General features: G+C 30.7%; 1 protein-coding gene across 1 annotated transcript; it reads right to left on the reverse strand.

Moving 5' to 3' along the window:
• Positions 1–1,870: 1,870 nt before the first annotated feature.
• On the reverse strand, positions 1,871–26,007 carry LOC129808130 (uncharacterized). The gene is made up of 5 exons (XM_055857921.1): positions 25,867–26,007; positions 16,342–16,602; positions 13,901–14,161; positions 2,364–2,450; positions 1,871–2,051 (listed from the first exon to the last, which is right to left on the reverse strand). Exons 1-5 carry the CDS (start codon positions 26,005–26,007, stop codon positions 1,917–1,919), a joined length of 885 nt encoding a protein of 294 aa, XP_055713896.1. The 3' UTR covers positions 1,871–1,916.

The raw sequence follows: 26,007 nt of genomic DNA on the forward strand, positions 1-26,007 counted from the left end.
TGTCGATTTAAACGTTCGAACTTCCAACGGGTTTTTAGGTAAGTTCTCTCTGATATACCTTCGAATCGATAAAGGAAAAACCTCAACCGGAGAGAGTTCTCAAATCGGGAAGGTTATTACTGAACGAGAGGATTTAAGATTTTCATTAATAAAACTTGATTTGTTGCTTATCTTGAAAAATGTTTGCGGAAAATTTTATTGTTACCACGAAATTTAACTTATTGCAGTTTCCAGGAAATTTCATTGTTCTCAGGAAATTTTACTATTCGTAACAAATTTCAATGTTCACAGAAAATTCCACAAATCGCAGTGAATTTTACTGTTCGATGGATATTTATTTGTTTCCATGACATTTTACTGACCATAGGGAATTTTACTATGCACGAGAAATTTTACTGTACTCAGGAAACTTTACTCTTCTCAAAAATATTACTGTTCACAGGAATTTTTATTGTCGGAAGAAAAATTAACTGATCGCGGGCAATTTTAGTGTTCGCAGGGATTTTTACCGTTGGTAGGAATATTTTCCGTTCCCGGGATATTTCACTGTTCTCAGGAAGTTTTATTATATACGGGAAATTTTACTATTTGAAGGAAATTTTACTGTTCTCAGGAAATCTACTGTTTACTAAAAATTTTACTATTCTCAGGAATTCTACTGTTTACTAAAAATTTTACTGTTCTCAGGAATTCTACTGTTTACTAAAAATTTTACTGTTCTCAGGAAAGTTTACTATTCGTAGAAAATTTTAATGCTGTAAGGAAATACTAAAAATCTCAGTGAATTTTACTGTTCACAAAAAATACTGTTCACAGGAATTTTTAGTGTTGGAAGGAAAATTAAGTGATCGCAGGAAATTTTATCGTTCCTAGGAAATTTTAATGTTAGCAGGAAATCCTTCAAATCGCAGTGTATTTTACTGTTTGCGAGAAATTTTACTGTTCGAAGGATATTTAACTGTTCGTTCGTTACTGACCATAGAGAATTTTACTATTCACGAGATATTTTACTGTTCTAAAAAAATATTACTTTTCACAGGAATTTTTACTGGTGAAAGGAAAAATAACTGATCGTAGGAAATTTGACTATTCGCATGATAAGTTACAGTTCGTAGGGATTTTTTACTATTTTGGTAGGAAATTTTACCGTTCCCGGGATATTTCACAGTTCTCAGTAAATTTTATTGTTCATAGGAAATTTTTCTGTTCGTGAAAAATTTAACTATTTGAAGGAAATTTTACTTTCCGCAGGAATTCTAGTGATCACCAAAAATTTTACTGTTCTCAGGAAATTTTACTGTTCCCAGGAAATTTTACTGTTCCCAGGAAATTTTACTGTTCGTTAGAACTTTTACTGTTCACAGGATATTTTATTCTAGATTCTTTTTTCTTCGCGAAATTTTCCAATAACATTATATAACTTCAATAAAAATGTCCTTCAAATATTAAAATTCTTTAGCAATAGTCAACATTTTAGATGAGAAAATTGCCCAATTCTGTCCCCATTATCAATTTTAATCCAATTGATAAGACAGAAAAGTCAAATATGGAAAATTGAAATAAAATCTCTCAAGATGTGGCGCATGTAATATCGTCATGGAGGCACAAAATGCTATTCTGTGTTCAATAATGTGTGACAGGATGTATTTTTGGAAAAGGAAGGAGGATAATGGGATATTTTCATCCCCAATTGCTTCCACATTTTGGCGCTTTAATTAATAGAGACGCACAACTTTTGGGCTTGGGAAATTGACATGGTGAAAAACAAACGCGGTGAAATGGTGGAAAATAGAGAAATTTTCAATTTAAACATTTTCCAGAGTAAATTAATCGGAAGAAAGTGAAGAAATTCTGCTTTGGTGGTATTTTCTTGGCGTGCTTGTCTTGTATATTACAACTCAATTGTTAGGTACATATTACATGGAATTGCCGGCTCCGGAGGCTCCTGACGAATTATTCCACGAAACTGGGAGGGTGGTATTTTGTGTGCTGTTGTAGGATGAATCTAGTTGAATCATAATCGTCAAGTACGTAACACAGAGGCCAATAGACTGAAAAGCAAAATTGTAATAGCTTAAGTGAATTACTGCATATTCTTACACGAGCGACATACATTTGAATAAAATTGAATTTAATAAAAGCACTGCACTATAAAGTGTAGAGAGTCTCAAGAGACAGGGAGATAGAGAAACTTTTACTCCCAAGACGATGGGGGGTAAAAGTTAATTTTATCCATTTTGAGAAAGTGCAGGAATAACTTTTATTTAAAATTGATTTGAATAATTTAGCGTAGAAGGAATATTTATGCAGTGCACTGGAATAAAATCAAGCATCGTGCTCGTTGGGCTAGAAAATTGACTCACCGAATAGAAGAGACTCCAATCGAATGGAAACAGACCACATGTGACAATTGGCTGACGATGTCCAAGTTGTTGGGAAAAGATGCGCATCTGAAAGAGGGAACAAGTCATTTAAAAAAATACACAGAAACGTTCACGTTTGTCTAAATTATAAAAGTTTTCTCAAGAAATTCGATTAAAAGTAGAATAATTCATTTTTTTCTCAATCTTCACTGCGCTATTATTATATTTCATTAAAATGAAAATAAATCATTTCTTGATAACTAGAGAACTTTCTAGAATAGTATGGCAAATCTGAAACTCTACCGATAAATTTATCAATAAAATTGAATTGATTTTGTTTTACTTTCAAATCTTCGATTTAAAAGATTTTAAATAATAAATCTTAGTCATTTATTCTCTAGAATCAAGAGAATAGTTTCTATACCATTCTTTATCATTGTTTTTAGTGGACAATTCCTAGTCAACCACATTCTAAACAGCTTTTGACTAAGAAGTGATTTTTCTTATTTTTCAAATTCAATTTGGTCTATTTTCTAATGAAAATGTAAGAATTGATATTGTTACGTATAAGCAGTGAAGAGATTATTCATAGTTTTAACCTGGAAGTTGAAATCGACGCTAAGACGGCGATGGTCGAATAGGAAGGGGACAAAAAGATGAAAATTAATTGAATTCGAATTTATAAACTTGCTACATCGCATATTGTTCATTGCAAACATTGATATACGTTCGAAAACAATGCCAAAATCGAATATCTCTGGAAAATTTTTACGAGATACCAATTTTAAAGGACTTTATGAATCTTTGTATAATCCCTGATAACAAAAAAGTTTTGAACAATTTCCTGGAACATTTTATAAGCTTTCTTACTATTTTATCCTATTTCGAAATTTTTAGGACTATATCGTAGAGAGATTTAAACTTGTGCAGATACAGATATGAAAAGTGCTTTGCTGAACTGTCCCTAAAAACTGTACTTTTTGTGACCAATATCGTTACTAAGTAGATCTAATTAAAAGAAGATTACAGCCTAAGTTAGTTAGTAAGTAATCTCATACGTTCAACATGAGATTACATGTTAGGCTTATTCCACAATTGTTAACTCAGTTGACTACTGAATCTAGTCCTAATTCTTTATTCGTAACACCTGTTTCAAATTGCAGGTTTTTCCTAGTTACCGGAAGTCTTTAAATTCTAAATAATAAGCAAGTTTAGTGGTTTTTCAAAATCAAGTGGATCAATTCTCATTGAGACTATTTACTATTTAATTCAGCGATGTAAAATGGTCTTAATGAAACTGTTTAGATTGCTCTCTTACATTAAGACTAAATCGGATTTTAGGACAATTCAAACTCCATCCATTGCGGCGATGTAAATATGGCCCATTGGTGTCTAATCCTAAAACAAAATCCTTCAAAACATTTTGACTGATAAGAAATTTGAGATGTTAAGCCATGTGGTTAGGCTTTAGGTCTAGTCCTTGCAATACACGTCCAATCCCTAGGATGGGCCGGAATGACAAAGGTTTTTATTGGCAATCACACCTTACTTCAGACTATTCGGACGGAAGTGGAAGATTAGTGGCACCTTTCAGTTCTCAATTTTCCTTTTAAAGATTTCTGTACATTTTGAGAATTAAACATCAAAAACAGGATTATCGAGTAAATTTTTCTACACAATGTCTTCACGAATACAAAAAAATAATTACACGGGCCAATCCATCTCAAAACGACCGAAAAAAACGCAAATCGAGGGGTCATGGTCTTAGATGTTTCTGAATTTTACATATGTTAAAGTACACGATAAAATAATATACCCCTATTTTTTTTTTCGTCTGAAAAAAATTCCTGGCCGGAGATACATGGCGTCAAAGATGGCGCCTCGCGCTTCATTCCTCAATTGCGATTTTTAGCAAATATTTTAAAATGCTCTATTTCGGGAACGGGTTGAGATTTCTTCTTACTCTTTTTTTTATTTGAAAGATAATTTTATACTCTTTAAAACGATATACTTGATTTTGCATTATCTGCTTAAGTTTTTTTGTAACGGTCTTTTAAAAAAATTTAAAAAAAAATTAAAAAATAATTTTTCTCAAAAACCCCATTCTTAAAAATTTTGATTTTTTTACTGTTGATCAGTAACATTGAGTACTATATTCCCTGAAAAGGCGAGCTTCCACTTTTGCACTTACTTTTTTTTAAAAATATTTGAAAAACTACCATATTTTCAAAATAAAAAATAACCAGCTAAACTCAAAATTTTGAGTTCAACTTTTCAGGGTATATAGTACTCCACAATACTTATAAACAGCCAAAAAATCAAAATTTTTCGAAATCAAGTTTTTGAAAAAAAATTTTTTTTTTGAGTTTTAAATAAAAATGTCTTTTATTGACAAAAATCAAACTTTAAGATACATTTGACACATGTGTCAATATGTAGATTTTTTTTTAAACGGAATTTCAAAAAAATTTTTTTTTTTAATTTTTTCAAAAATAATCCAAAAAAGTTTCCAAATTTTTTTTTTGAAAAACTAAAAGAAAACAAAAAAACATAATTAGTACATGTGTTTAATATGATTTAAAGGCTTATTTTTGTCAATAAAAGACATTTTTATTTAAAACTCAAAAAAAATTTTTTTTTTTAAAACTTGATTTCGAAAAATTTTGATTTTTTGGCTGTTTATAAGTATTGTGGAGTACTATATTCCCTGAAAAGTTGAACTCAAAATTTTGAGTTTAACTGGTTATTTTTAATTTTGAAAATATGGTAATTTTTCAAATATTTTAAAAAAAAAGTAAGTGCAAAAGTGGAAGCTCGCCTTTTCAGGGAATGTAGTACTCAATGTTACTGATCAACAGTAAAAAAATCAAAATTTTTAAGAATGGGGTTTTTGAGAAAAATTATTTTTTAATTTTTTTTTAAAAAACCGTTACAAAAAAACTTAAGCTGATAATGCAAAATCAAGTATATCGTTTTAAAGAGTATAAAATTATCTTTCAAATAAAAAAAGAGTAAGAAGAAATCTCAACCCGTTCCCGAAATAGAGCATTTTAAAATATTTGCTAAAAATCGCAATTGAGGAATGAAGCGCGAGGCGCCATCTTTGACGCCATGTATCTCCGGCCAGGACTTTTTTTCAGACGAAAAAAAAAATAGGGGTATATTATTTTATCGTGTACTTTAACATATGTAAAATTCAGAAACATCTAAGACCATGAAGGGTACCCCTATGGTCGTCTTGAGATGGATTGGCCCACACAGAAAAAAATGTTTTGAAAAATTGTTTGCAAATATTTATGAATTTTTACTGACTTAGGAAATGCTCGTAAATCGTATAACTCAAAAAAGCTCGTGAAAGTTTGGACTTTTTTTTACAAACATTGCTCGTGACATAATTACTTGACGAGAATTTTACTGCTTGAACTCAAAGAGAGGAGAGCAGTTCGATCGCTCAGAATAAGAAACGAATATCTCGCAGTAGGCAAATTTTACTGGAGAGCGAATTGAAGCTGAAATTTTACATGCAGTGTATAGCATTTTTGAGATTTAAAAGCTCTATAATTTGGAAAATAACTATCTTTCAAGTATGATATTCACAGGGAAGGTAGAGTGTATAAACACTGAGAAAAAAAGAGGCTGCGATTAACTTTTTTTCGTCATAACTTTAACACTTTTTGGGTGAAAAAATATATCAACATTTTTTAATGTTAATTTTACACCTTTTAAGGGTAAAATCAACATGAAAGGAGGGTAACTTTAACCCATAATATACCTAAAAAGGGTAATATTTCCAACGTTTTCGGATTAATACTGCAGGGTAAAATTAACATTTCCGGAATGTTATTTTGACTTTTTCGGATTTCTCTCAGTGAAGAAGTATCGAAAAAGCGAATACAACGAATTCTGTAAAAAATAGAGTTGTTCGACTTATATCTTGAGACGTCGAGTTATTGTTCTTTTACAAATATTTGTAAAGCATAAGAGAGCCTAATTAGAGCCTAAAATTAAATCGGAACAATTAAAATGGGTTAGACAGAATTCATACATGTTAAACTTCACATCGACTCGCAATATTTTATTCGATAAAAATTCCATGCAAAAATCAGGATTAAAACTAACCTTTTCGGTAACTTTGGGATTGCGTTGTAGGTTGATAGCTTTGTGAACTAAAGCAGCCGTATTTTTTCCTTCTTTTTTAATACAGCTACTAACAATTACAACTCCACTTAAAAAGAGATTGTAGTAGATAATCCAAGTTATATCTATATCTATATATACATAAACTTCTCGTTTTCGAGAATATATTTCACTTGAGGATAGTGTACGGTAGACCTCAAAACATGACTGAATTGTGTACACAAATATGGAAATCATGTAGATCAAAATCTAAAGATAAAAATAGAGTTGTTATCAAGAAGGACAAAAGTGAAGTTCTATAGAATTATTGTCTACCTGGAAGGCAAAACAGAGATTGGTCTGAGAAGTAATATCAACAAGTTGATCATGTATTATTGAAATGCTGCCAATTAGTTCAGTTTCATCCTCAAAATTATTTCCATTGCAAATAGTTAAGGAATAACACTTGTCTGGCTTTACAAAATGTTTTTCAATGGTTTCGTTAAGGGTCCTAAATCTTGTGTAAATGGCCAACAGTGTGAGAAACATTAAACCAATTAAAGTTGAGTAAGAAATTGTTGAAATTTGATAAGAAACAATTCTTTCAATGTAATTAAACTTCATTCCAAAGTAAGAAATTACAACATCAGTGACTAGAATAAGTGTAACACCTTGTGTAAAAGACACAATTAAATAAAAAATAACAACTTTAAAGTGATAATTATGATTGATATTAACTGAAATTTTTGTAAAAACTTCATCAACGTCCACAATCATTTTCACAAGGTCCTGAATGAATTTTTGAAACAGAAAATTGATTCCAAGAGCGACAAAGTAATTTATTCTGCATAGAGTCAATACCATTTTCGACGTAAATCCTGTGACGAAAGAATTACTAATTGCATCGAAATATTCCGTATGCGATTCAGAAAAATATATCATTACAAACATTTCCGTTGATGCAAGGGTAATAATGTAGAGAAGATTGAGGATGATGTGTTTGAAGAATACTATTTTAGTCTGAGGTCGTATTAGAGGAAATGGTGAAAAACCTAGAATTTTAGATACAACGTAATACGGATACACTACATCGTAGAAATCTTTTGTTTTTTTCTTCGAATACGGCACCATTATTCTAATAGAACTTTTTACAAATGGATTTAATAAACAAATGAACTTTCAACTGCTATCCACAAGTGCGACCTGAAGGTATCTGAAAGATATACGAGATTCTTTTGTGGTAATAAACGAGCTTCCTTTCAATTAACTTAATTGACTCTGTTACTCTATTTGCTCTTCTACAATAAATAGAGTAAGGTGGGGTAATATCAATAATACATAATTACAAAAAAAAATATAAATAGTAATAACCCAATGCTTATTTAAAGCCTTTAGGTAATTGAAAATCCAAAATCAACTTCTCATAAATAAATAAATAAATAAAATATACAAAAATCAACTTGTAAGATCTATGTTATTATGGTGAAACATATGCAAAAATAAGTTAAATTACGCGAAACTTTTCCTGTTTCTCTTATTTGATTATCACAGTTGATTAAATAAATACATCGTAATTTATATTTACTAATTAAAAGGGGTAACAAAACGTTCCATATTCTGTGAAGTACTCGTGACTTGCATACTATACTTCAAAAAGCACTTTAGCATTATTTGCCGTTAATCGGTTCACGATTGATGAGAACCTATTAAATTCCTCAAAATTGGTTTTGAGATTGATTTTCGGATAGAAATCACTTATATTGTGTTATACATATAAGTCCAGACGGAGCTCATCTAAATAAAAATTTTCACAATCTAAAGGAGAATCGTAAAACTGAAGGTGCCACCTTTTTTCACTTCATGAGAGTAAACGTGGATAAACTGATAGTCACTCCCTGAAGATGGAAAATAGTTACCTAACAGTAAGAGTCTCAAAGTAACCCTTCAGCACCCTATAGGGATGGTAGGAGTTGGGCGTGTTAAAGGAATAAGGATTAGTATTGCTGAGTTACGGCCGTCGACTGGGTTAACAGGTTTCGAATAGGTCGTACGTTCTATGAACATATAATATTACTTAAAGTACTTAGCCTGCGGACTATTTGATAAATTGGTAACTCATTTGACTGCAGAATGTAATAATCCTAATTGGTAATTGAAAATTAAAACCATATAACAATTATTAAAATGTACATAAAAATGTTGTATAGCTGTATAAGGGAAAGTGCTCTCCCTTCGAACGTTTATGCTTTCGAATAATGTGAATTTCTTTTGTTTTTCGTAAGAGATATACATTAAGTTATCACGGAATTATCAACAAATGATGATAAGCCAACTAATATTTAATAGAAATGTGTAAGTATCTTATGAAAACTAAAAGAAAATTCACATTATCCGAAGGGATAAACGTTCTAACGGCGTTATCACACTTGCACATTAAAATTTTAATGTGATTCACATTAATTGTCGCTTGTGAGCGTCCAAATATGTTATTTGTGTCTTTGAGTCACTTAATATTTGAGGTTTTTCTATTTATTGACAAAGAAGTGGACTTGGCCTGCAAAAATATGTTTAAATTTACCTAAAACATAAATATTTTACACATTAAAAAATTAAAGAGAAAATCGCATTAATTTTTTGCATTAATGCTATAAATCAATTTATATCAAATTTTGCGGGCCAAGTCTACCTTTTTATCAACAAATAGATAAAATTTTGAATATAAAATGATTCAAACACACAAATTACACATTTGGACTCTCATCAGCGACAATTAATGTGAATCATATTAAAATTTTAATGTGCAAGTGTGATAACACAGTAAGGAAGAGTACTTTTACTCGTGAAATATAATTCAATGACTTTCATTTTCAAAAATTTTAATGCAAACCAACCTTTTCAATAACTTTGGGATTGCGTTGTAGGTTTATGGCTTTATGAACTAGAGTAGCTGTATTTTTTCCTTCTTTCCTGATAAGACTACTAAAAATTATAACTGTAGCTAAATAAAGATTGTAGTGGATTATCCAAGTAATATCTATGTACATAAAAACTTCACGTTTCAAAGAATATATGGCACTTGTATATAATGTACGGTAGGCTTGAAAACATGCTTGAATAGTATAGACAAAAGTAGAAATCATGTAGATGAAAATCTAGAGAAAAGAATATAGTAAAATTATTAATCAAGAGGGACAATAGTGAATTTTCATAAAATTCTTGTCTACCTGGAAGGCAAAACAGAGATTGGTCTGAGAAGTAATATCAACAAGATGATCATGTATCACTGAAATTTTGCCGATTAGTTCAATTCGATCATCAAAATTATTTCCATAGCAAATCGTTAAGAAACAACACTTATCTTTCTTTATAAAATGTTTTTCAATGGTTTCGTTAAGTAACCTAAATCTTGCATAAATAGCCAACAATGTGAGACTCATTAAACCAATAAAAGTTGAGTAAGAAATTGTTGAAATTTTATAAATGACAATTCTTTCGATGATATTAAACTTCATTCCAAAGTAGGTAACTAAAATATTACTAATTATAAGAAGTGTAATGCCTTGTGTAAAAGACAAAACTAAATAAAAAATAACAAATTTAAAGTGATAATTGTGATTGATAGCAACCGAAATTTTTGTAAAAAGTTGGTCAACGTCCACGATCATTTTCAGAAGGTCTTGAATGAATTTTTGAAATAGGAAATTAATTCCAAGAACCACAAGGTAATTCAACCTATAGAAACCCAACAACAATTTCGATGTAAATCCTGTGACGTAGGAATTATCAATTACATCAAAATATTCTGTTTTCAATCCCGAATAATAAAGGAGTACAAACATTTCCGTTGTTGCCAGGATAGTAATGTAGATCAGATTGAAGGTGAAATGTTTGAAGAAGAGTATTTTTGTTTTCGGTCGTTTTAGAGGAAAAGTGGAAAGACCTAAAATGTTAGATACGATGTAATATGGATACACTACGTCGTAGAAATTCTTTACTTTTCTTTTTAAATAGAACACCATTATTCTATTAGCACTTTTAGTGTATTTCACAAATGAACTTTCAACTGCTCTCAAGTGCAACTTGAGGGTATTTGAAGAATGTTATAAATTTCTCTGATGATCATAAACGAGCTTTTTCTTCCTTTCAATTAACCTAATTGACTGTGCTATTTGCCATTTTACAAAAAATGTAGGGAAAAGCGCACTACCTTCAGACGATTTAAGCTCCGGACAACTCAATTTTGTCTGTGTTCCTAACGGACTTGATCCATGGTTCTATTCCGGAATTTTGAGGGACTGGACTAGCTATTAAATTATTATATTATAATAGATCTAATTCAATAAAAACGTATTGAAAAAAATAAGTTGTTTGAAACTTGAATAGTCCGTAGGTGCGTGTTTTCCCCTAAATAATAATACAACCCTGTGCAAAATTTAAGTCAAGAAAAAGTCAACTTAAATATTATTTGATTTATATACATTTTATGAAAAATGCATGACAATACTTTTATCTATATGAAACTTTTCCAGTCTCCCCTATTTAATTACCACAGTTGATTAAAAATATAACATGTAATTCGTCTTTAGCATACAAAGGTTATATTGATTAAATACTGGCGTAGAGTTTTTCCAGTTAATTAATAATAAGAATGATAGTTTAAAAATTGAATACTTTCGTGGAAGGATTATAAATTATTATTAAACCGATAACATTTAATTTCCTATTTCCATTTTGAACTTATAATATTACTTACAAGGGAGGTCCTGGGACCGATCACTAAATTACTTTATGAATCTTTGCACATTACCTAAATTTGACATGCCAAATTCAATGGTGATAGTAAAAACTTTGAAAAAAATTGGATCCCCAGCTACGGGGGGTGAGTTTAGGGTAGCTTCGTAGCTTCATAAATTAATTCTGTAATCGGTCAAAGAGTTTTCTTTGTTTGATGAGCCTCATTATACCTTACAGTAATACAACTTTCATTTTATCTTATAATTATTCTCTATTTTTAATATTTTATTCCTGATATGGAATTAGAGAAGTTAAGCCCGATGGCTAACCTTATGGCTAACCTTAGGCTCATATTACTTGTGGCCTCTGTCTTTACTTATTGCCTCATCGCAAAAAGCTTTACAATATCACAAAATGATTTCGAAAAACCTCAAAATGAAAAATATTTGATATGTTATGATAGCACATCTGATTTTTTTGGTTTTCGAAGTCATTTTCTGACAAAAAAAAAAACGACGTGGCCACAAGTAATGCTACCACCCTATACTGAAGAATGTATGTTAAAATTACGAATGTGATGTGAATTTTCTACAGAAGTGTACATTATGCTAAATTTTTGTGTATATCATAATCTGAAAATTGTTTTAAAATTTGTAATATTAGTTGTGTCAGCCTCATTAGAAGTTACAAAATAGAATTTAAATTGTAAAACGCGTAAAATAATTCATTAGACTTCTTTTTTTTAATTTTTATGAAAACTAACCTTTTCAATAATTTTGGGATTGCGTTGTCGGTTGATGGCTTTGTGAACCAAAGCAGCGGTATTTTTTCCCTCTTGCCTAATAAGGCTACTAAGAATTATAATTGCAGAGTAATAGATATTGTAGTAGACTACCCATAGTAAATCTACATATACAAACACTTCTTTTTTGAGAGAATATGGAGAATATACTGCAATGGAGAATAGCGTACGATAGGCTTCATAACATGATTGAATTGTGTACACAAAAGTGGTAATCATGTACACTAAAATCTAAATATAAGAAAGGATTTAAAAATTTATTCATCAAAAGCAAAATTGATTAAAATTCTTGTCTACCTGAAAAGCAAAGCAGAAATTTGTCTGAGAAGTAATATCAACAAGTTGATCGTGTATTACAGAAATATTTCCGATTAGATCAATTTGATCTTCAAAATTATTTCCAAAATAAATAGTGGTTAGAAAATGTTTCTTAATTATTTCATTAAGTGTTCTGAATCTTGCATAAATAGCTAACAGAGTGAGGATCATTAAACCAACGAAAGTTGTGTAGGAAATTGTTGAAATTTGAAAAGAAACAATACGTTCGAGGTAACCAAAGTTGAATCCAAAGTAAGTGTATGCAACATCACTAAGTACAGAAATAATGACAGCTTGTGTAACAGTTAAAACTAAGTAAAAAATCACAACTTTAAAGTGATAATTGTGATTGATATTGATCGAAATTTTTGTAAAAATTTGATCAGTGTCCGCAATCATTTTCACAAGGTCCTGTATAAATTTTTGAAAGAGGAAATTGACTCCAAGTGCGACAAAATAATTCATTTTTACAAAAGCTATTAACATTTTCGATGTAAATCCTGTGACGTAGGATGTGACAATTCCATCAAAGTATTCTAATTGCGATGTCGAATATATTGTCATGACAAGAATTTCTCCTGTCAGAAAGGTAGTAATGTAGATCAGATTAAGAATGAAATGTTTGAAGAAGAGCACTTTTGTTTTCGGTCGTTTTAGAGGAAAAGTTGAAAGGCCTAGAATTGTAGATACGACGTAATACGGATACACTACGTCGTAGACATCTTTGACTTTTCTCTTAAAATAGAACACCATTATTCTACTAGCACTCTTCACAAATGGATTTCACAAACAAATGAACTTTCAACTGGTATCCACAAGTTCGACCTGAAGGTGCTTGAAATATGATATAAAATTCTTTGATGGCCATAAACCATTTAATTAATCTAATGGCCTTTGTTCCTCTATTTGCCATTCTATAATAAACAGAGGTAGGGTAGGGTAGACTCCATCATACATAATGATGAAAAAATACAAATAGTAATGACTGAGGTCTGTGTACTTATATTTTCAACAGCAAATATCCAAGAATGACTGGAAAAAAATCGTCTTAAATATGATTCATATTGGTTTTAAATTTGAAACAGATATGAAAATAAGTCAAAGTTGAAATTTTGGAAATTATTCCAAAAAAAACCTTTCAAAAAGATAATTTTTGATGAAAATTCCAAGGTGTAGAACCTGTGCAACTAGTGAAAGTGAATATCCATATATCGTATTGTTATTGATAGTGTTCTATTGTTTGATTGTTTTGATAGTGTTTTACATCAGGAGCAATCAATTTGCTCCAAAATCCCTTATATTGATCAAAACTACTGACAGTATCTAGAAGCACATAGTATAACAGTAGTACGGCTTTGTCTGCATAGATACAAAAAAAAACTGACATAAATATTATAGACAATTGACTTCGGTCGTTATAAAAAATCAAATTAAATTTATTTAGTTGTTGCTAACGATTCAAATAAAGTTCAGATCGTATTTGCAATATATCTAATAATAATATAATTTGCAATATAAAAATTTTCAACATACCTCCCTTTTCTTTGAAAAAAAAATTAAAACTAACCTTTTTAATAACTTTGGGATTGCGTTGTAGATTGATGGCTTTGTGAATCAGAGCAGCTATATTTTTTCCTGATTGTTTAATAAGACTACTAAAAACTATAACAGCAAATAAATAGACATTGTAGTGGATTATCCATAGCATATCCACATATACGAAAACTTCTCGTCTTTGAGAATATGTTGCACTTGAGAATAGCGTACGGTAGACTCCAAAACATGCTTGAATTGTGTACACAAAACTAGAAATCATGTACCCCAAAATCTAAAGAAAAAAATATTTGAAAATTTACTTATCAAAAAGAGAGTTGCTTAAAATTCTTGTCTACCTGGAAGGTGAAACAGATATTTATTTGAGAAGTAATATCAACAAGTTGGTCGTGTATTATAGAAATGTTTCCGATTAGATCAATGTGATCCTCAAAATTGTATCCAAAATAAATAATTGAGAAACAACCCTTATCCGGCTTAATAAAGTACGTTTCAATAATTCCATTAAGTGTCCTGAATCTTGAATAAATGGCCGATAATGCGAGAATCATTAAACCAACAAAAGTTGTATAGGAAATTATTGTTATTTTATAAGAAAAAAATCTTTCGATATAATTAAATTTAACTTTAAAATGATCAAGTGCAAAATGACTTATTAGAATGAGAGTAGCATCATGTGAAAGCGACACAACAAAATAAAAAATAACAACTTTAGAGTGATAATTATGATTGATATTAGTCGAAATTTTCGTAAAAATTTCATCAACGTTTGCAATCATTTGTACAAGGTTCTGAATGTATTTTTGTAAGAAGAAGTTCATTACAAGAGCGACAAAGTAATTCAATCGGCAAAAAACTTGTATAAGTTGCGAAGTAAATTCAGTGACATTAGAGTTACTTATTGCACCAAAATATTCTGTAAGCACTCCCGAAAAATATAGCATCACAAACATTTCCGTTGTCGCGAGGATAATAATGTAGATTAGATTAAGGATAAAGTGCTTGACGAAGAGTGTTTTAGCCTTGGGTCGTTTTAATGGAAAAGGTGATAAGCCTATAATTTTAGATACAATGTAATATGGATACACTACATCGTAGAAATCCTTTATTTTCCGTTTTGAATAGTTCGCCATTAGTCTAGTATCACTTATAGTAAATGTATTTCACAAATAAATGAACTTTCAACTGCTATCCACAAGTACGAACGGAAGGTATCTGAATACAAAATTATTTGGTGGACGATACACCAACTTTTTCTTTCCCTAATTAATCTAATTGATTCTATTTGCGTCTCTGTTTTGCCATGCAACAAGAATAGAACAAGGTGAGATAGGTTCAATCATTCAGATTGTACAAACCTAGTCTAGTGATGTACATGTAGGGTAGAGTCAGCCCATTTTGCCATGTAATCACCTTTTAACCATCTAAGGTACCATTTAAGATAAGATACCTAATTTAAGGCATTTATGAATAAGTGATTCTTGAATACTCATAATATGTTCTGTTCTAATAAGCTAACAGGCTAATATTAATTATCCTTTTCATACATAAATATATCTTAATTATTTAATGTTCATTTTAAAACAAATGGCGAAAAGTACTGAAACAAGCATAATAAGGGGAAATTTAATATTTTAATGAGATTCACTAAAATTCTTGAGACGTATTCTTGATATATAGCGGAGGCAGCCAAAATTCCGAACACCAAAATCCCGAAAGTCAAAATCCCGAAAGTCAAAATCTCGAAAGCCAAAATCTCGAAAACCAAAATCCCGAATATTCAAAATTCTGAAAAAGATGAAATTATATAGAGGATACTGTGTAGAATAAATTCCCAAAATACAAAAAAAATCCTTTGGCTCCTGCAAACACGGGTACAATCCTGGGAGTAGCTGTGACACTTTTAAGAATTCGGGATTTTGACCCATTCGGGATCTTGGCGTTCCGGATTTTGGCGTTCGGGATTTTGGATTTCGGGATTTTGGCGTTCCGGATTTTAGCTTTCGGGAGATTGGCCGGGACCCATATATATATAGATATTGCTTCAAAGTACCCTTATATAATAAAATTCATTTCAGTCTGAGAAAAATTTCATACCTTACGAGGCCAATTAAGCTTAAGGGTGGCCAAAAGTACTTACTCTACCCTATTTACTAGACTCTGGAGTAAGACCATTTGAAATAAGATTAATATTAATTCGTTTTTATTCCAACTCTGCTTAAGACTTTTAAACATTTTAAGCAATTTTTGTCAAAAACATTTTTTTTAAGGAGATTGAATGTACTGTAAGACAAAATTTTCAAAAAGAATTTTTTTAAGAATATTCCAATGCTCTAATGGTTTTAATCCAATGGTTTCTTTATGATTTCTACATGTTATTGAATGTCCATATTTCACACTATTAATGAAATTTTGAGAGTTTTCTTTATACAAGAGTAAACAATTAAAACTAACCTTTTCAATAACTTTGGGATTGCGGTGTAGATTGATGGCTTTGTGAACCAGAGCAGCCGTACTTTTTCCTGCTTGTTTAATAAGACTACTAAAAACTATAACAGCAAATAAATAGACATTGTAGTGGATTATCCATAGCATATCCACATATACAAAAACTTCTCGTCTTTGAGAATATGTTGCACTTGAGAATAGTGTACGGTAGACTCCAAAACATGCTTGAATTGTGTACACAAAAGTGGTAACCATGTACCCCAAAATCTAAAGAACAAAATATTTGAAAATTTACTTATCAAAAAGAGAGTTGCTTAAAATTCTTGTCTACCTGGAAGGCGAAGCAGATATTTATCTGAGAAGTAATATCAACAAGTTGATCATGTATTACAGAAATGTTTCCGATTAGATCAATGTGATCTTCAAAATTGTATCCAAAATAAATAATTGAGAAACAACCTTTATCCGGCTTAATAAAATACGTTTCAATAATTCCATTAAGCGTCTTGAATCTTGAATAAATGGCCGATAATGCGAGAATCATTAAACCAACAAAAGTTGTGAAAGAAATTACCATAATTTTATAAGAAAAAAATCTTTCGATATAATTAAATTTAACTTTAAAATGATCAAGTGCAAAATGACTTATTAGAATGAGAGTAGAATCATGTAAAAATGACACAATTAAATAAAAAATAACAACTTTAGAGTGATAATTATGATTGATATTAGCCGAAATTTTCGTAAAAATTTCATCAACGTTTGCAATCATTTTTACAAGGTCCTGAATGTATTTTTGTAAGAAGAAGTTCATTACAAGAGCGACAAAGTAAATCATTCTACAAAAAACCCGTATCAGTTGCGAAGTAAATTCAGTGACATTAGAGTTACTTATTGCATCAAAATATTCTTTAAGCACTCCCGAAAAATATAACATCACAAATATTTCCGTTGTCCCAAGGATAATAATGTAGATCAGATTGAGGATAAAATACTTGCCGAAGAGTGTTTTAGCCTTGGGTCGTTTTAATGGAAAAGGTGATAGGCCTATAATTTTAGATACGATGTAATAGGGATACACTACGTCGTAGAAATCTTTTATTTTTCTTTTTGAATAGTCCACCATTATTTTAGTAGCGCTTCTAATAAATGGATTTATAAATGAACTTTCAACAGCTATCCACAAGTACGAGCAGTAGGTATCTGAATACAAAATTATTTGATGGACGTAAACCAGGTCCTTCTTTCCTTAATTAATTTAATTGACTCTACATCTCTGCTTTGCTATACAACAAGAATAGAGGAAGGTGAGGTAGATTTATTCATTTAAGGTGTGTGAAAACATGAAAAAACCTAAAAAGCCTAAAAAGGCTTACTTAGAGCCCAAATAGATTTAGGCTGATCTTCGAAAAAATTTAGGCTGTAAAATTAAGCACTAAATATGTACTTCATGATATCAAACACCGAGAGCTTTGGGTCATTGATATTAGACATCCTTTGGAAAAATTTCCTTTACCTAATGATTTACTGCTAAATTTTAATGAAAAATATTTTTCTAATTATTCCAATATCTTTTTAACAACCTCTCAATTGCGTTATTCGATTAAAAAATAAGTTAACTGATTAATAAAATCTTTCGTTCATGTATTAGTTCATCTCATCTATTTAAAAAAATATTGGTTTTTGTTTTTTTCTGATATATTTACTCTCAGTAATCTTGTTCAATGAAAAGTAGTTAAGTTTTCTTAAAAGAAATATCTCCGAAAATTAGCTCCCAATGACTACATTTTTAACCTTTTTAATTGCAAATTGCAGAAAATATAGTTTAAATGTCAAACTTTTGTGTTGCCTGATGTAAATAGATTTTTAAAAATATTGAGAAAAATTAGAGAAAATATGCTATTTTTTTTATGTACAATATGTAACCCCTTAAGTAACCCCTTATGTGGGTCAAAAAGGGTAAACAATTTATTTTCTAAATTATTTTTAAATTTATTTTCAACACTATAAAATATTATTTAATTCAAGTTCTTAAGCATATAAAGTACTAGGTTTAAGCTATATTTTCTTAAATTTGTATTTTAAAAATAAATAAAAAAACCAGTTATAAGCACAGATAGGCCTATGGCAGCTGATATTCTCCATAGCCAACCTTGGAGTGCTTGCAATTCGGAATTGCAACCCGCGAACCTAGCCATAATTTAATGTAGATCCATAATAGTTTTTTTCTCTCTAAATTACATTACGTTAGTATCCAGCGTCCTCTAGGACTATGCGGAAAAATAGCGTTTTCAATTTAGCCCAATTTCACCCTTCTTTCAAAAAGAAATAATAATAATAATAATTTAATAATAAAAATAACAAAATAAATAAATAAACAAGTGAATAAAAATAAAAAAACAACTAACCTTTTCAATAACTTTGGGATTGCGGTGTAGATTGATGGCTTTGTGAAGCAAAGCAGCCGTATTTTCTCCTTCTTGCTTGATAAAACTACTAAAAACTATAACAGCAAACAAATAAACATTGTAGTGGAATACCCATATTATATCTACATATACGAAAATTGACCGTCTCAGAGAAAATATTGCACTTGAGTTTATCGCAGTGTAGACTTCAAAACATACTTGAATTGTGTACACGATAGTAAAAATCATGTACCCCAAAGTCTAAAGACAGAAATAGATTTGTAAATTTATTCGTTTAAAAACAAAATTGATTAAAATTCTTGTTTACCTGGAAAGCGAAGCAGATATTTATTTGAGAAGTAATATCAACAAGTTGATCGTGTATTACAGAAATATTTCCGATTAGATCAATTTGATCTTCAAAATTGTATCCAAAATAAATAATTGAAAAACAACCCTTAGCCGACTTAATAAAATACTTTTCAATAATTTCATTAAGTGTCTTGAATCTTGAATAATTTGCCAATAAAGCGAGAATCATTAAACCAACAAAAGTTGTGTAAGAAATTATTACAATTTTATAATGAAAAATTCTTTCGATGCAACTAACTTCCATTCTGAAATGTTCAAGTGCAAAACTACTTACTAGAATGAGAGTAGCATCATGTGAAAGTGACACAATTAAATAAATGATGACAATTTTAAAATGATAATTGTGTCTGATATTTACAGCAATTTTTGCAAAAACTTGATCAACGTCCGCAATCATTTTTACAAGGTTCTGAATGTATTTTTGCAAGATGAAGTTCATTTCAAGAGCGACAAAGTAAATCATTCTACAAACAACCTGTATTAGTTGTGAAGTAAAACCAGTAACATTAGAGTTACTTATTGCTTCAAAAAAATCTGTAATCACTCCCGAAAAATATAACACCACAAACATTTCTGTTATCCCAAGGGTAATAGTGTAGATCATATTGAGGATAAAGTGCTTGACGAAGAGTCTTTTAGACTTAGGTCGCCTTAGAGGGAAAGGTGATAAGCCTTGAATTTTAGATACGATGTAATAGGGATACACTACATCGTAGAAATCTTTTGTTTTTCGTTTTGAATAGTTAACCATTATTTTAGTATCACTTTTGATAAAGAGATTTCACAAATAAATAAACTTTTAGATGCTGTTTACAAGTACGAGCGAAAGGTATCTGAATACAAAAGTGTTTGAGAGATATACACCAAATTTTTCTTGCCCTAATCAATCTAATTGACTATGTGTTTTTGCTTTGCAATTATACAAGAATAGAGGAAGGTAAGGTGGATTCAGTTTTTCGGGTTTTGTGAAATCAGGAAAACCTATAAGGACGTGCTATAGGACATGATTTGCTCATATTTTAACCATTCCAATTCCCTAAATCACTTAAAAACTAAGCTATATACAGTCGCAATTTCGCCTGGGTGACCAAAAAATATTGCCACAAAAATACTGAAATGATATGCTCTACAGTCAAGTGTGCTAATCCGGGTGCTCCGCTGTCTGGATCGTTTATGACTAATACACTTAAAATGGTATTTTTGTATAAAATACTCCCACCAAAAAAATAATTTCATTTTTTTTAATGAATTTGAGTAAAAAAAGTGAACTACAGGAAACTACCCCATTCTCTCCTATCCAATTACAAGATTTCCACAAATTATACAACACTGTAACTTATGTCTGTTTGCTTAGTTATTGATTGAAAACTGGCGCGAAGTTTCTCATCCGTAAACTTTTAATATGAGAAAATTCCTAGGTTACAAAATTCATTAATTTTTACTCCTGTTTTTCGAAGTGATTACGAACAGAATTGAATTAATTATGTTATATTACAATTGGACTTTACTGAGACTTTATGCTTAATATGCATGATAGATTGAAGAGCTAAGTCTCTATTCAGATTAAGTTAAAGCTTTGGGAAGATATTCATTGAAAGTTCAAATATTTTATAAAAATGTATTTTTTGAGATTTCAAAATCAATGTAGGGTAAAACTTGGAATTCCAGACAGATTCATTTGGAATTCAGAATTTTTTAAGATGTTTACAAAAATAACAAAATAATACCTAAAAAGCATTTTCTACTCCTAAAATTTTTCCCAAAATAACACTTCTTTTTTATTTGGGTTAGAGAAGGTATCGTAGATTCGGGTGACTTTGTCCCCTTACTGTTCGTAGACTTTTCTATAATTCTAACTTGCAAGAATGGCCTTCACCGATCAGATGTGGTAGACCGGATCGGTAAAGATCACGTTTTAGGTGTTAGAATTAAAGAAAAGCTTACGAATCCTTCCCTTTCCTGTTGTCACCCACGGAGGACAAAGTCACCCACATCTACGGTATTAGATTTAAGTAGGGGAAACTGAGCACTACCAAACACGGGGTAGCACCAAACACTGCGATTTTTTAATCGGATATTCGACTTGAGAAGACAAGAGTTATAGAAATTTATAGGCATTATAGGGATGTTTGTCCACTGAAGAAATGATCGAGATAGTCCAAGTAGTTTAGAAATAAAAATCAGTGTTTGGTGCTACCCCGTGTTTGGTGGTGCCCCAGTTTCCCCTAAGTAATTTTACCATTAGAAAACTTTGAAGGTAACATATTTAGTTATAGGGTAAGTGTGCCAAATTTCAGCATAGTTGCATGCAAGCGTCAAAGTCTCAAGTTTGAAATGTAATATTTTAAATACAAATTGATTTTTTTATTCTTTCTTCTGAAAGAGTGTTGCTTGGAACCTTGTAAAGAGTTTGCCGTTTTTATTTACCCTAAAATCATTCTTAATACATTTTAAAATGAATAAAAATATAGACATAGCTTTGGTGCCCTATTTCGGCCACCTTCATTCTCATAGTTCCTTGCCCTTCAGGAATTCTTCCAATATCTTTTTCACGTCATCTCGTTTGTCGAAGCTACTTTTTTTGTTATTCTTTTGCATTGTATAATCTCTAAAGTACGTAAAATCTTAGAGTTCATGGAAATTCGAGGAACAAAAAAGGTGGCCGAAATTACCCGAAATTCTCCGAATTAATCCGAAATTATCGGATTTTAAGAAATCCGAGCTCTAAGTTAATTAATCCGTTGCCTTAATAAGTCCTTTAACTCACCTTTTCAACAATTTTAGGTTTCCATTGTATATTGATGGCTTTGTGAACTAATATAGCCATATGCTGTCCTTCTCGCTTGATTAAACCACTAATGATAACAATGACAGCTAAATAAGTAGTGTAGTAGAATATCCACAATATGTCGATATATGCAAGGAATATGTCTTTTGAGTAAATATAGACTATTTTGTAGAATTCAAAGCTTCCGTGAATGGTAAAGACTAGGCAAGAGAACATGTAGATCATTATCTGAGAATAAGTAAAAGTTTCAAAGGTTTTTCTTCTAGCATTTTGCAAACAGTATTCTTAACTTTTTCTTTAGAGTACCTGGAAGGCGTAGCAGACGTTTATTTGATTGATTATATCATTTAGGCAATCGTGTGTTATGGTAATCTTCCTAAGGACTTCCATTTGATCTACAACATTTACCGTCGAATTTTCTTGAATTGTAGTAGATGACTTATTTCTAAGGATGAAGCGGTTCTTGAAAAATTGATTCAGTTTCTTAAATCTTACATAAAGTGCGAGAAGAATTAGTATCATGTGGCCTACAAAGGTCGTAAAGGAAAACGTAGACATGAAGTAAGATACAACCCTTTCGGCTTTTTCATATGGAAAATCGTTAAGTATAAGAGCAATTTGAGTAATTGTTATAATCACTACACTTTCCACAAATGTTATTATAATATACAAGACAGAAATTTTGCATTCACAACTGTGGTTGATATCAATGCCTAAATTTTTCATACACTTATCACCACGATCAATCATGTACACAAGTTTTTGAATTTTCTTTTGAAGGAAAAATGTTAACAACAAAGATGACAAGTAGTTCACTAAGATAAGAACCGATAGTAGTCCTGTTGTAAATTCAGTTACATATGATTTTGTTGTATTCAAATATTTGTCTTGGGTTTCATTGTAATTTGCAGCCACCCACAATTGCCCAACAACAGTTATGAAAATGTAAAACGAATCTAGAAAGATGTAACTGATGATTAGTCTCATGGTTTTTGGGCGTCTCAGCGGGAAGGGTGAGAAACCTAGGATTTTAGACACGATATAATAGGGATAGACTACATCGTAGAAATTCTCGATTTTCCCCATTGTAAGGAAAACCATTTTTCACAAGCACTTTTCACGAAGATATGACCTTTTCACCACTATTCGCAGGTACGACTAAAAAGTGTCTGCAAATTCGATTAATTCTTTGTTCAGCAAGAAGCTTTTCTTGAAACTTAATCAACCTAATGGACTCAGAATGCCCATCTATTTTTCTTTCTGCTAAAGGTATTAAATTACAGCAGAATATATGCGTATAAATTTTATACAATGGATTGATAAATATGTTGAAAAGTAATGTGAACTGTACAAATATGAACCTGAATTCGAAAGCAAATATTATTGTATTACGGCTCGTTGAGAACTGACAAAGAAAGGGGTTACATGCATTTTGAAATTTCAAAATAGACTTTTCCTTTTTTTTTAATATTGCGTCACGAAAGAATATTTTCCCAAAGTTTGAAGATTGTAAAGTCACATACTTCATGAAGATCTTCAAGACTCAAGCCCGGAAATCGAATTTAGAAATCTTTTAAGTGAGACTTGAAGAAAATATTCACAATAATCAATTTTCAGAATTTTCATATTAGTTCCTAAAAATTTAAATAATTCGTTATTAAATTCAAGACATATAGACATAAAGTTTTTTTTAAAGGTTAAGTTCATTGCATCTTTCCTAATTTGAATTTAATTGAATGGCTTATTCATATGAACTTCAATCAGGAAAAATGCCTGATTTGGGTGTAATCTAAAAGGTCGTAACTTTAAGGTCTTGTCTAATTAATAGCCAATAACTAAATTCCTACAAAAAATGGAAACTCCTCTAGGGTAAGTTCATGTAAGCACCAGAGCCATTTTATGGAAAGGCCTATGTGATGGACCTTAACAAAAAACATTTTGAGAGTTTATTTAAATCGTGTTTAAATTATTGAAAAGATGTATTATTGAAAAGATCAACTTTATTTCAAATGGTCTCTTACATTAATGGCAATATTGTGTGTATTCGAGTGGAGGAAGATTTATCGATATCAATTGAAGATGTTATTAAAATTTTGGAAAACAATTATTTGATCGTAATTCGCTATTTAGAAAAGTTTGAATGTGTTTAAAAACCCGATACATGGTTGCCACATCTTTTCACTGAAAGGTATAACGGGAACTGTATAGGAACTGTGTGAACTGTATTACGGGTTATTATGGTATTTTTTTACTGGTAACCTTTTAACCAAAGACCTGTCTATCCAATTCCGGAGTACAGGAATTGTCGGATCCTGTGCTGTGGTTGAACGGGTATGAAATCTTTGGGATTAACGGCAATGAAGTAAGATCGTGGTGATGCATAGGGTTTTGAGAATAACCTTAAAAACATTTCACTGATCTGACCGCTATTCTGTCGAATGATCTATTTTTCAAAGTAACTTAAGTAAGGGCCTCGACAGACCTGAGGATTAGCCGAGAGACGGCTTAGCGTAATTATATTCGAAACAATGATTAAACTTGATTTCCATAATTTTCCACTAAGTCGTCTCTCGGCTTAAGTCGTAAGTGTGTCTAGGGAAGAGGCGTGCAAGAACCGTTGAAACCGAATAAACGTCAAATAAAGCATGTACATCAAAGGTCAAAACGTTACCAAAACAAACTTATTTTGACGTTTAATCGGTTTCAACGGTTTTTGCACACCTCTGGTCTAGGGTATAAATTTTTCAGACGTGACAAGAAACTTTAGTCCGATAAAAACATTTGGAAAACAATTATTTTTGATTTTGAAATGATATTAATTTTTTTTTGAAATGCATAAACAATATTTATGGATTACAGGCAACTTATTTGCAAAAAGAAAAATTTTAAAAAGTAATTTTTTTTATCATTCTTTCCACCTGATTTCTCGAATAAAATTTTGTAAAGAAATTTTTGGCTGATACTGTACTTCCGAAGTGCTAAATAGTTGTTGCACCTGTACTTTTGGTTATACACTTTCCAACACAGTTAAATTAGAAACAACAATCCATTTTTTTTAGAGACTCTCTTTTCCAAAAGTAGCTTCACTACTCTCTTAAAAAAATCCATAGAAAGAAATTCTGTTGGTCATAAAACACAGATAATATTAAAATATCGTTAGTATGTAAGTCTATCTGCTGCTAGAAATTTAAAATATAAGCAAAATATTAAAAAATAAAAGTAAAAAAAATTTCTTGAGAATTTTTTTTAAAATTCTTTGTAAGATTTTTCATAATATTAAATAAATTATTGATTCCTAAGTATGAGAAGTTCATGAAGTGAAAGAAGTGTTGGAAGTATTGCAGCAATTTTGGGAGTCTTCCGAAATGCTGGAAGTGTAAAGGGCTCTTCCATACAAACTGTGGAAGTATGTGGAAGTGGTGTACACATTTTCACTCTAATATTTCTCCCTTTTTTTTTCTTTGACTGATCATGAAAGACTATTTTTGCCTTAAAAGAACTCACCTTTTCAATAACTTTAATATTCCATTGTAAATTGATGGCTTTGTGCACTAAAACAGCAGTATGTTGCCCTTCGCGCTTAATCAGGCTGCTCAAAATTATTACACTAACCGGATATGAGGAGTAATATACAACCCACATAATATCCAGATATCCCATATATTCAAAACCATGTATATTGGTCAAAACGAGTTGGTAGAATGCAAAAAGACTCTGGATCATGTTGACAAAACACGATATCATGTAGATCATGATCTGCATTAAAGTTTATTTTCCATTAAATATGTAAGTTAATCATTAGTAGTTAAGTAACTTGAAATTTCTTACTTGGAATGAAAAGCACAAGTTTAGTTGTACAATAATATCATTTAGTTTATCATGAATTATTGCAATTTTCCGGACAATTTCTATTTGATTATCTTCATTCTTTCCCAAAAGAGTTATGAATTTTGGGGATTTTACCATAACAACAATTTCTTGGGAGACAAAATTTTTCTCAATGAAAATATTGAGTACCTTAAATCTTACGTAGATTGCAACAAGGGCAAGAATCATATGGCCAATGTAGGTTGTGTAGGAGATTGTTGAGATAATGTACGCCAT

Source organism: Phlebotomus papatasi, chromosome 1 (genome assembly GCF_024763615.1).
Source record: "Phlebotomus papatasi isolate M1 chromosome 1, Ppap_2.1, whole genome shotgun sequence".
Classification (NCBI taxonomy): domain Eukaryota; kingdom Metazoa; phylum Arthropoda; class Insecta; order Diptera; family Psychodidae; genus Phlebotomus; species Phlebotomus papatasi.